The following is a 12,949-nucleotide window of genomic DNA, read 5'->3' as shown; positions in this document are numbered from 1 at the left end:
GGATTGAATTAAATCAAATAAATAAGAAAATCATTGAAAAGTTTATTTCAGTAATTTAAGAGCAACAGCAACAGGCTACACCAGACAACAGAAACTCTACTGCTCAAGTGTTATGGAATCCCAGGTTGCTCTGATGGCAGCCTTTAGCTCTTCTGCATTGTTGGGTCTAATGTCTTTCATCTTTCTTTTCTCAATACCCCATAGATTCTTTATGGGGTTTAGGTCGGGCGAGTCTGTTGGGCAATCAAGCAATGGGATACCATGGTTATTAAACCATGTATTAGTACTTTTGGCAGTGTGGGCAGGTGCCAAGTCCTGAGGGAAAATTAAATCAGATCTCTCATGTCTGCGTGTGGTGGCTCTTGATGCACTGACTCCAGCTGCAGTCCAGTCCACACGTATAATTCTCCCCCAAATTCTTAAATGGACTTTGTTTCACAATCCTTTAAAGGATATATGAATTTCACTTTTTGAACTAAATTACTGAAATAAATAATCTATAATAAATTAATAAAATAAGAAAATAAATATCATCAACTTTTTGATGATATTCTAAGTTATTGAGATGCACACACACACACACACACACACACACACACACAAATAGTGGAACCTTGGATTGAGCATTTTGCAAGATGAGCAAAATTTTTAAATAAATAAACATACAGTATATTTTGTATTAATTATTTTTATTTTAATATTTTGGGGTTGTGGAACAAATCATCTGTGTTTCTATTATTTCTAATGGGGAAATTCGCTTTAATATACAGGTGCTTTAATATACAAGCACACTTCCGAAATTAATTATGATCACAACGAAAGAATTTGTGAAATATTTGGGATGTGGAACGAATCATCTGGTTGTGTCAACCTTGGTGGTAACAACTGCAATCAAGCATCTTTTACTCATTGCCAGTTATCACAGTGGAAGTGTTTTGGGCCACTTTTCTTTGCAGTTGTTTAAATTCAGCTACATTGGAGGGTTTTCAGCGCCTGATCATCACACTATTTACCACAATGTTTAAGAAATTGTTATAAAATGCTGTGTTACTTTTACACCAGATATAACGAGTCACACAACCTAAAATGTTCAACTTTTGATTCATCAGTTTACAGAATATTTGCCCGAATGTCTTTGAGATAATCCAGATGTTTTTGGCAATTATGAGATGAGCCTTTGTGTTCTTTTTAGTTAGCAGTGGCTTTTGCCTTGGAACTCCCCCATGCCATTTTTGCTCAGTTTCTTACTTGAATACTTAAATTGTTGAATCATGAACAACTGAGGCAAGTGAATCCTGCAGTTCTTTAGATGTTTGTTCTGGCTTATTTTATTAGCTCCTGGATGAATCATCATGGTGCTTTTAGAGTAATTGTGCAGGTCACTCCTGGTAAGAATCACCACTGTTCCAAGTTTTCTCCCTTTGTTAATAATGGCTCTCACCATGGTTTGCCAGAGCCCCAAAGCCTTAGAAATCAATTTGTAACCCTTTGTAACCCAGACAGATAAATGTCCATTACTTTATTTCTTATCTTTTTTTTTTTAGATTTTGACATGATGTGAGATTTTTTTTTTTTACCATGTTTCACTTTGTCAGACAGGTCCTATGTAAGTAACTGCTTGATTCAACAGATTTGACAGTAATCAGTGTGGCAAATGAAATTTTACTTAGCTTTCCAGAAAAAAAGTGGTTAATAACAATTCATTCATGATTAAGCCTGGGGACAATTAATTTTTCAGATTGAGCCAGGTAGGTGTAGACAGCTAAAAAAAAGAAAAATCCTTCATAAATGAAATTTTAAAATCAGCATGTTATATGTTATCCTTTTATCTTTGTGTAATATTAAAATTAGTTTGATGATCTTAATCATTTAAGTAAATGTTAATAGGGGGAAAATATAATATAAAATAAAATTATATTATATTTATTATTGTGTGCATGAAATTTGCATGTTCTCCACGTGCTTGGTGGGGTTCCACTAGGTACTCAGGTTTCCTCCCACATTCCAAAGATATGCAAATTAGGATAACTTGCCCGTAGTGTGTGAGTGTTTGTGTGCACCCTGCAATATACCCCATCCGTTGTATAGACGTATAGAATGATTATATATACAGAGAGAGATATTGCATATCTTTGGAATTTATTTTATATTATATTTTCCCCCTATTAACATTTACTTAAATGATTAAGATCATCAAACTAATTTTAATATTACACAAAGATAAAAGTATAACATATAACATGCTGATTTAAAAATTTCATTATATTATATTATATATATATATATATATATATATATATATATATATATATATACGTATATATAAACATACGTATATAATGTGGTCTGCATTAGGTTAAATAACTTTATCATGCTGTCTGTTTACAACAGTAGTATGATTATACTTGGTTCTGTTAGCCTGACTTTGGTTTTTATCAGCTGTGCAGTGCAAAGTGGCTTAGCACTGAGTCATTCCTAGGAGAATTTGATGAGCAGGCAAAGATATTCACAGCTCAAAAGCTGTGAAAGCAAATCCCTCCGATTCAACCATCAGCAGTGGTAACACAAATCTCTCTCTCTCTTTCTAGCTCTCTCTTTGGTCTGAATCAGTTTGGCCTAGCAATCCCAGACAGGGGTTTTCCTTTGTCTGCTGCATATTATACCCCAAACCAAAACATAATAATTACAATTTAGAGCAGTCATAATATTCTTTATCCAGACTTACACCAATAAAAAGGGTATGACCAAATGTATTATTATGCCTTCCAGATTATATTATTCCCCCGCCCAAAAATATATTTTTTTCTTAATTAAAGGATATGAATGGCAAAGCTAATTAGATTCCTTAGGTGCAGATGGTTTAGACGATCTCGGTTCAAGTTAAAGGAAAAACATTAAATTCAAGGCTTTTCAGTACAAGGGTAATAAATCCTCCCTGGCTAGAGGCATTTTCCTTGTGACAGCGTATGTACACCATAGTTCAAGAAATGAAGAGGAAAAAATGAGATTACTTGTGGCTTTTTTTTATCTTTTATTGAGAAAAAAAATCCTTTAAATGTTTCGACCCATTGGACACATCAACAACATTTGCAAAAGAGCATTAGAAAAAAATAAATCATACATTTAGCAGCTTGATCACACATTTCAAAGCGGATTGACAATTATGATGTACAATACATAGAATCAAATCAAACATGATAAAAACTGAGAAAACAAAGAGAAAACAAAATGTCTTTTTTAACATTTAGAACACTAGGCAACAGGGGATGGCCTGCTTTTTGCTTTAATTAATTTATTTATTTATTTATTATTTAAATGAATTCATTTATCTATGCTGCCAGCTAAGCAATACTAAGCTCATAGCATTCATTGGGCAGATGTAAATTTTTGCTGTGTGCGTCATCAACAGGACTTCAGCAACAAATGTGACTCTAACATTATTTAAGAAACAGCAAGGTTGTATGTAAATCACAAAAATGACAAATAAGAACATGAGCATATAAAATAGCAGAATAGAAAAATATAGAATACTTAAGAATCTGCTTAATTTAGCAGGAGACACACATCATAATCTATGCACAGGCACCTCTCAACACCACTGCACTGTGCTGCTGTACATAACTAACCTGACAAATCAAAACCTGGCGAAACAGAGAAGACAGGAAAGAATATCAAATCACTTGCTGTCTTATTTACCCAAACTAAATTCTGTTAAATGTTTCACTGCCTTTTTCTGTAAGGAGTATTAAAGGACACACATCACTGTGTATCACTTGGTTTTCAAATGCTGGTATGAATAAAGTATTTTTGTGCTACACATAAATATACTATATTTAAGTATATTGGGTCAACTTTGTTCCTGTTTATTTCTCTTTAACTCTCTGTGGCTTAAAGCAACATGATTTTGAGCCTTAACAGGCGTTTCTGATTAAAAATGATATGCAGAAGGAGATGAACCCCTTCACCAGCTGCACCCATCTCCCCAGCTCTCACTCCCTCTCCCGCGCCTCCTCGGCTCTCCCATGCACTCTTTCACACATTCTCTCATTCCCTGCCTTCTCCATCTCAGGTTTACATATCTCTGCCGTCCAGACATGCTTCCTCTTGTCGCTATTAATCAAGAACGGGTTACGCTCTGCTTGCATGTGCTGAATGCTGGGCTAACACTGAGCACACAGAACAGTGAACCCGAGCAAGGAAGCATGAACGCAGTCGGTTTTAGTTTCAGCCCTTCAGCGGCTACTGAGGAATTCCCTGCTAGGGTGTTACATCAAATACTGTCCCACCTTCAGAAGTGCCTCAACAAATATGTTCCCTCATGGCAGCAGGGAAACACTCTCTCCTCTCTCTTTTAAATAACATGGCTCTTTGTTTTCTAGTGCACCATGCTTTTGACTTTCCTCTCTCACCTTTTTGTCCCCTTGACTGTTATTAACCAGTCGACAGAGAGATCGTCGTTGAGAAACCAAAATGTACAACCTCAGGGCATGCTGCATTTCGCCTAACTTACAGAGCTTAAGCAATGAAAAATCTGAAAAAAACCTAACCTTGTTAATTGACACATACAGTAACAAGTGTGTTAAGGGAGTCATTTTAGTTTGACTCCTGCTCGTTACAAGCAACAATAAATTAAAAAGATAGATAATGTGGCTAACTAATTTTCTTCAGCTTTAACGCAGTGTTTCAAAAATAGAGCACCACAAATATCGAGAGGTTCTATATTAATCTCTCTTTTGTTATATGTAAAAAATACATATATTTTTTCCAACTGCAATGCTGATGCCATATTGACCTTCTACTAGAAATTACATGCTAATCAGCCATACATTCACAATCTTTGAGTCCCTTTGTTATGATCATGGACTTTTTATTATTATTATTCACAAGAGCAGAATGCTCAGCGTAGTTCCTTTAACATTCTGCAATAGGCACTTGAAATTAATTTTTCACATATACAAATATAGACAGAACTACCTTCAAATCTGGGCAATAAAAAGAGACAATCATAAAATCTTTGGTTTTGTAAACATTTATCAAGAATATGACCTTTTTAAGACTTTTTTGCCATTTTTAATAAGTTGTCCCCTCACCTTTTTGTGTCAGATCAAAAGTAGGAGCATAAAGAAGACTCCTGCGCTTTATTTTTTGTCCTCTGTACTTGTATACACAGACGACATGAGGAAAGACTGCTGCACCCGTATGGTCAGCATGGGAGCTTTCCAAAAGACAGCATTAATGAAGCCAGTCTTTGGTCTATGTCAGCCAGTCTGATGCCAGGTCTTTAATAACTGTCCATCGGTTGAATTCTTTCTTAGATCCTTCCAGGATGGGCATTGTAGGGCCACAAAAAACTCTCCTGACATCAGTTAGCAAAGATTGTTGAAACTATAATCAGAAAAAGAATATTGTCAGCTGACTTATTCACCCTTGTAATGCAAATTTTGCCTTAATATGCACTGTGAAAATCATGGGGCTTTTCATTCAAAGCAGGAATGCACATAATCATTTTGCTTGGAATTCTCTCAAATGCTCTGGACAAATTTGCAAAACTGATTTGGCTTCTGTATGAAAACACAACCTTTTTTTCTTCCTCTTTTTCTCAATTTCACCACATTCTTAGTTGCAGGGTAGCCAAGTTGAGTAAGTGTGTTGCTGGCAAGCAAACACTGGCTGCACCTGGGCAATATAGTAATTGCTGAAGTTGGCATCGGCTACATAAGGGGCAGGCTGGTAGTAGCAAGTGACGTTTGCTACATTGGGTATGACGTTCTGCTCAGCCAGCACACGAACAGCCAGCATGGCGATGAGCCCTAACGTCTGCCGCCTCTCGTGTCCCATTAGGCACACCGTGCTTTCATTTACCACCCCATGCAGAGTCATCAGATAGTCATATTTGCGATCCTCCAAGCCTACAAAATGGTTCTGGAGGTAGGATTCCAGTTTGCGCTGCTGCTCGTTAATATCAGGGAAGTCAATGAAGAAGCGTGAGCACATATAGCGTTGCAGAGACTTCATCTCGCTTTCAGAGTCCGCTCGGAAGCCCCTCACCAGTAGATGGCAGTACTTGAGCAGGCCACCACCACGGATCTCCTCTGGGTTCCTTGTGCAGATCAGCTTGTTACGCAGGTGCTCCAGGGCCATGCTGAAGTCTCCGTATACACTCTCACCAATTACGGTCGGGTGGAATGTTTTGGACATTGGGTTCTCAGAACATTCATAAAACAGAAGCAGAGAGTCTAGCTTGATCTGAAATGAGTCCACGCTAAACTCAAACTGCCGTCGCAACGAGTCGACAAACTTGAGCTCCACATTCTTGCCTCTGTTGTTAGAGAGTGAGATGAGGCTCCAGCGGTCCGAGTCATTGCATACTTTCACCATCTTCTGAACATAAGCTTCCTGTGAGATAGAAAAACACACACACACACACTGAATGGCAGGTAGTCATTCTGAATTAAAAAGTTTCATCTTAGCAACTCCTTTTTTTTCTTTTTTAATTGTCGGAGTTTTAAATGGTCACACTAATTTCACTACTGGGTGCTTAAAGGAAAATACAGCTCAGCACACTGTGTGGAAGACCAAAGGAGCTGAGAATGCAGGATCAGCTTTACATTGGTTTAGCACAATCCTCTTAGCCATCCAAAACCAGGGGTTTACTTATTAGTAATATTCTCAGTTCTTCTTCTTTAATTTTTTTGTTGCTAACCTGTGGATAATACATCACACACCTGACCTGCAACCATTTGCAAAAACATTCAACATAAATTTATTGTAAATGCTGATTAATAATATTAAAAAAGTATAATTCTTATAATAATAATTATTTTTATTCTCGTTATTAACCCAGTGTAAGTATCTGTCCAATGACGGAGACTTCAAAGCACTTTTTCAAAAGCGTCTGCCAAATACCTAAATGTAAATATAAATGTAAATACTTACCTTTAAGGTCAAGGGGGTAATTTTCTCCTTGTTGACTCCGTCGGGTAGGAAGTCCAGCAGACAGTCCAGCACTATGTCCTTGACCGTTTGGAACTCGCTCTCGCCCTTCAGTTCGGCGCAGAAGATCAGGTCCAGGTCCTTATAGCCGAGCCCGCTGTCCTCGTGCAGCACGTGGCTGGCCGCTGAGCCGTTGAGGCGCACGTCGCGCACTCGGATCGCGCTCTGCTCCAGGCGACTCCGCACCGCCTTCACGATCTGCCGCGGCTGCATCTCCAGAGTGGGGAAGTTTCCCCGGCCGTGGATCGGGATGGTCTCAGTCAGTATGTTGTCCAGTCTCTGCACCTGCTCCCAGCTGAGTACGCTGAAGCCGCTGCTGCTCGGAACGCTGCACTCCGCGGGACTCGCCATGCCGCCGTCCTCCTCAGCCATCACGGCGAAGCAAGTGCGCGTACGAGAGAGAGAGAGAGAGAGAGAGAGAGAGTAAGAGCAGAGGAGCGCGCGGTAGTGCTGCGCGTGGAGAACTCGCCAACTCAAGAGCTTGCTATAACAGTGTGTGTTTATTGTACAGGAGAACTCGGAATAACAACAAGCCCGAATATCCAAAAAGTCTTTACTCTGTTCTAGCCTGGTTTAGTTGCATTTCTAAATTCCTGAGTCTTTTAGCTTGTTAATGTAACAATAAAAAATAAGCAGTGTCGACTCGGCAATTTCCAGTTTTTTTTAACTCCCCTGCTGTTTTTGTGTCCGTCCCTTTGAACGGGTGTTAAATCCGGTGCTGTCTAGAGTATGAGTGCAGTCCCGCTGCTGGCAGGCGGCTGAGTGTGTGTACAGCAGGACGCGCTGTAAAGTTCCGCCATGGCTGCAGGGCACGCCTATCACTTTACATGAATATTCTATTGGCACTTGGCACAGGCTCCGGGGCAAGCAGAGCTCAGGAGGCGAGCATGTGCATGTGTGCTTGTTTTTCCAGGTTTCTTTTAGCTCACTTTGCACGGAAGAGTATTTCTCCACATTATATCCATCCTTATCATTATTACTGTCTATTAAAGTGCCAAATACTCCTAAATGCTTAATTAGCCCGGTTTCTCTGTTGTCCCAGTGTGACCGACAGCTTCAGCATCTGGTGTGCCAAAGGAGCTCTGCAATCTCATTACTGCCCTTAGTGCTGGGCATTCTGAGTGACAGCTCTGTTCACCACTGGTATCCTGCTGCTAATGAGCACTGTCAATCACACCAGTGCATCATGGTTAATGGTCAGCTAGACAGAGGCACAGCATTATAACATTAGCCTACTTCCTGAAATTTTTATAAAAAAAAAATAAAAAAAAAATCGAGTTGTTTGCAATCTTGCGAAAGCAATGGAGTTTGTTGTACAATGATTAACTTGATGTGAAATTGATTTCAGTATAGAAAAATACAAGATGTACACCGCAATGCATTTTAACAACATTTATAGTTACCCAAGTATATATTGATAAAGGAATTAAGGGGGTTACTATAATAACAAGAGAATTTTAAAATTGAACAATTAACTTTACAGTGTTAATCTATATTATATCTATAATCTATATTTTTCTAAACAATTCTATTTTACTCGTTTTTTTAAAAAAAGATGTTTGTTTACTGCCCTCTACAGGAGGAGTTCATGTAGTTTAATAGTCCATCCATCCATCCATCTAGGAACCTCTGTAGTCCAACTAGGCACCATAGAGCCCAATGGAGACCATTGTATTTATTCCCATTTTTATGACAGTGCTAAAATAATATTCCAAAATAATATTAGCAGATGTGTCCAAGCTTGCATGGGATTGAAATCCTGAATGATTTAGAGTGCTTCAAGCTCGTCATGAGCCCTTGAAGTAGTGACTTAGTGAGTAGGCTGGAGTATCTTGAAGTATCATGAATCTTATGATATTTAGGGAAAATATCTACCAGGGTCCTATCAAACTCATATTGCTCACTGAAGCATTTAATTTTATCTTTTGTTTTGTTTTGTGTTTGTTAAAATTTTTTTGTTGCATCCTGAATCAAGAGCCACATTTAAGCCTTTCTAGTCAGCGATGATATAGTGTCAGTGGTGTTATTTCTTCTTTTAATAACACTGTAAAGCACATGATAACTTGCTATACAAGCTTACCTGCAGCAATAAAACAAAACCTGGGACAAACTGTCAGTACTAATTGGACTACAACTTTCAAGATTGTTTAGTCAAAGGGTGTAACATTTCCCCCCCTACAATATCTACATCACATACAGTAGAATTTAAGAGCATGTGACATCTCTTGACAAGTATACTCTTGGACATATACGTCAGAAAGTGACGGCGGGAGATAAGCTGCTACGCAGGTGCTCTCCAGGCCCAGTGGCGGGGTCAGATCTACAATGCAGTGTCAGGGTGCAGCAGCTGTCAGGATTTATTATGACACAAGAGCTCCATTGCTTTAAATCCAGCTTATCCCATTTACTCTAACACAGTCTTAGCCTAGACACAAGGGCCACACACCAACCCTTATAGGTTGGTCCTGTTCGGTTGAAATTCAGTATAGGCACAGGATTTCTCTGCCCTATTCAACATAGATTGGGTATTTCACTACCTTAACACATCTACTAAATCTTTTCTTTAGCTGGTGAGACAATTTTAGATGTGTTAATGTGTGTAGAGAAATCTACAAACTGGCCTAAAATAATAATTATATTTACATTTAGGATTTGGCAGACACAACTCACAACAACTTACAAAAGTAATTAACATGCAGAATTAAAGATAAATCTGTTTAAGCCCCACCAGTGTAGGGTCACTGGTGGATCCTTGGGCAAGACACTTAACCCTACACCCCATACAATCCAGCCATGGCATGCAGTGGAAGCCCCAAGCCTAGTAAGGGAATGGGAGGGTTGCAACAGGGCATCCAGCATGAAACCACTGCCAGATCGTGCAGATCAAATGATGTGATGATGACAATGCCCAACCAAAAGAAAATACAGATAAGATGTTTTGTCTCACAACAACACACCGTACTTATAAAATATAAGGCACAATCCTCCTGTTTTGATAAGGTATGACCCTGGTCAGAGACACACTGTACAATGCAACTGCATGACTTAATGACTTCCAAATTTAATAAAAATCTCACGAATCAAAAATTTTCAACTGAAACAGGCATAAGATATAATAAACTAGAACTTCAGGAATTTGGTATGAGCTGCCAAGAAAGGGACTTTTGGCCACCAGTAAATAAATAAATAAACAAATAAATAAATAACTATATAAATAAATTAATTAAATAATTAATTGAAAAAAAGTGTATTCTCCTATTCAACTCAAAATGTGTTCATTTTCCTGGCAGAATTGGTAATGCATTGAATTTGAAGCATACCCAGACAAACAGCATAAATATAATATAATTTAATTTAATTTAATTTAAAAGTCCATTAAATTGTCCAGGGCTACTGTAGTCAAAAAGTACTGAGACATGCATTGACTATGCAGCACTACTTAGTTGCTGCATATGCTGCTCTTGAAGTGATGCTGCATATGCTGCTCTTGAACTGAACAGGAAATACATTTTAGATGTGTCTTTGAGATATGTCAGTTTGCTTTTCGTTCGCTCATCCTATGGAGGAACTGTGTCTAAAAATCAGTGGTCAAGATATTACACAGGTTAAAGAGGTCAAATATCTGGGTTTAATTTTAGACGCACACCTGTTATTTGAAAGTCACATTAAAAAGGTAGTAAGAGCAACAAAAGCAAACTTTTTAGAATGATCAGAGACTGTCTAGCATTTCATGCTGCTAATGTTTTTATGCATGCCATGATTTTCTCTCATCTGAGTTATTGTATAACCTCCTGGTCACAAACAACAGCAGCAAAAATCAAACTGCTAAAAATGATCTACAATAGAGCTTTGAAGATTCTTGAAAAAAACCTCTAAAGTCTAAAAAACCTATTCAATCACACCATTGTCAGGTTTTGCAGAAGTTAAATGTACTAAGTTTTGAAAATTATATAAAGTTCTGTGATTTAAAATTAATGTATAAATGTCTGTATAAATGAGCCCTTTCTGTTTTTGATGAGTTTATTGTCCCTCTCAGAGTAAAGGGCTCTATTACAAGAGGAGCCACAAGTGGAAATGTCAAGGTGCCTCTAAGAAAAACATCTTTTGGACAGTCATCTTTCTCTGTCCAGGGCTCTAACCTGTGGAACTCTCTGAGTCGTGAACTCAAACAGGATTCAGTATGGGGACATTTTAAATATGAACTCATATGAAACATGTTTTAAAAGGGTGTCAGTCATGTGAACATAACTAATTCACTGAATTTCTGTATGCCCCATGTTTTATGTATGTTTTATCAGTAGAATTTGACCGTCATTTATGTTGTGTTGCTTAGTAAAAAAAGAAAAAACACTAAAAATGAGCATTGCAAATTAGCTTTGGCTATAAGTGCTATAGTATGAACATGTTAAGTGTTCCTACTTGTCCCTATTAAATAAATAAATAAATGAAATGTCATGCATTTGAGATCAAAATACAATAATGAGATGACAGATCGGACATTTAGCTTTTATTTTATTATATTTATAGCTAGATGTGATGAAATTATAACAGCCTTTAGTGGCAGAAAAGCCATTTTTGGTGGAAGCAAAAGTATTTATAACAGATGGAACAGAATCCATTAATTTAATATATAGTTGCACGTTCCTTGTTTGCAATAACTGCATCAAGCCAGTGATTCACTGTCATCATCAGACTACGCATTGTTTTTGGAGGTCCTTTTCCTGTTTTGTTTGTTTGTTTGGAGGGTCCTCCCATTAGTCTCTTCTTGGGGTGAAGATGGTCATTGTCTTTTATGGGGTCATAGTCTTGATGCATGATAAATTTCCTCCTAATTCGATTGGATGCATCTCTCTGTAAATTGCCAGAATGAAATTCTGAACGCATTCTAGCAACATGAGTTACATCAATAAAGATTATTGAGCCAGTTCCAGAGGCAGTCATGCAAGCCCAAGCCATGATGCTATCTCCACAATGCTTGACCGATAAGCTCATGTTTTGACTCATGAGCACTTTCTTTCTGAACACTTCGGCATTGCCATCACTTTGGTAGAGGTTACTCGGTTTCAGAACTTATCAGGCTTACTGTATCTCTGTTATTCCTCTACAGTTCCTATCTGGCCTTCCAAGTCATACTGCTGATTTGTGGTTTGTATCTTGTTGTGTGGTCTCTTCTGAAATCTTCTTTGAATGGTGGATGGTGTGACCCCTTCACCCCTGTCCTGACGAGGTTGTTGTTCATGTCTCTAACTGTTATTTTTTGGGTTTCTTCACAGTTTCCACAATATTTCTGTCATCATCTATGGTTGTTTTCCTTGGCTTACCTGATTACTGTCCTGTTGTTAGTACACCAGTGGTTTCTGTCCTTTTCTGGACATTCCAAACTGTGATACTGGCTTTGCCCAACGATTGTGCAAAGACACCAGTTGACTTCTCCTTTTTCACAGCTTCACCATTGCTTGCATTTTCTACAGCTCTCTGCTTTTTATATTGTTTGCTAATAGAAAAACCTATGGCTTCAGAGTTATTAATTTGTTTAAACAATCAGTTGAGCAGGGCACATCTGGACAGGGGTGCCATAAATGTTTTTAGTAAGGACTTAGTAGATTACTGTAGGTTTTAAAGCTGTCCAGAATCTCTAGCAGCACCCCTAACTAAGGAATACATGTCAGATATTTTCGATCACTTGGGAAAATAAATGTTGTGTAACATATTTAGGTGTGAGGTTTCTTTCTTTTCTTTAAAAAAAAAAGTTTGGGAAACATATGGGAGTAAATAAAATTATTATTTTTATTGCAGCAACATCACAAAGTACAAAAAGTGTATACATTTATTAGATAATTTCCATGTCTTTTTAAAAGAAGAGAAAAAAATGTGCCAGGAGAAAGACACAAATGACTGAGCTGATGTTGAAATGGGGTTTCCATCCTTTCTTCAAATTAAATGACAGTTTTGAGAA

At 37.9% G+C, this 12,949-nt stretch overlaps 1 protein-coding gene across 1 annotated transcript; it reads right to left on the bottom strand.

Annotated features, from left to right (window-relative positions):
* Positions 1 to 3,030: 3,030 nt before the first annotated feature.
* On the bottom strand, positions 3,031 to 7,864 carry tent5aa (terminal nucleotidyltransferase 5Aa). Its single transcript, XM_053494835.1, has 2 exons — positions 6,937 to 7,864; positions 3,031 to 6,396 (listed from the first exon to the last, which is right to left on the bottom strand). The coding sequence occupies exons 1-2, from the start codon at positions 7,363 to 7,365 to the stop codon at positions 5,617 to 5,619; spliced, it is 1,209 nt and encodes a 402-aa protein (XP_053350810.1). The 5' UTR covers positions 7,366 to 7,864; the 3' UTR covers positions 3,031 to 5,616.
* Positions 7,865 to 12,949: the final 5,085 nt, after the last annotated feature.

This window comes from Clarias gariepinus, chromosome 4, assembly GCF_024256425.1.
Source record: "Clarias gariepinus isolate MV-2021 ecotype Netherlands chromosome 4, CGAR_prim_01v2, whole genome shotgun sequence".
NCBI lineage: Eukaryota > Metazoa > Chordata > Actinopteri > Siluriformes > Clariidae > Clarias > Clarias gariepinus.
The sequence above is the reverse complement of the archived record's forward strand: the minus strand, read 5'-3'. Positions and strand labels throughout refer to the sequence as shown.

Bases quoted from the DNA above. Each gene is read 5' to 3' on its own strand.
- tent5aa (XM_053494835.1), bottom strand. From the start codon at position 7,365: ATGGCTGAGGAGGACGGCGGCATGGCGAGTCCCGCGGAGTGCAGCGTT. The intron at 6,397-6,936 runs GTAAGTATTTAC...TCTATCTCACAG, and splicing joins TTACCCCCTTGACCTTAAAG to GAAGCTTATGTTCAGAAGAT.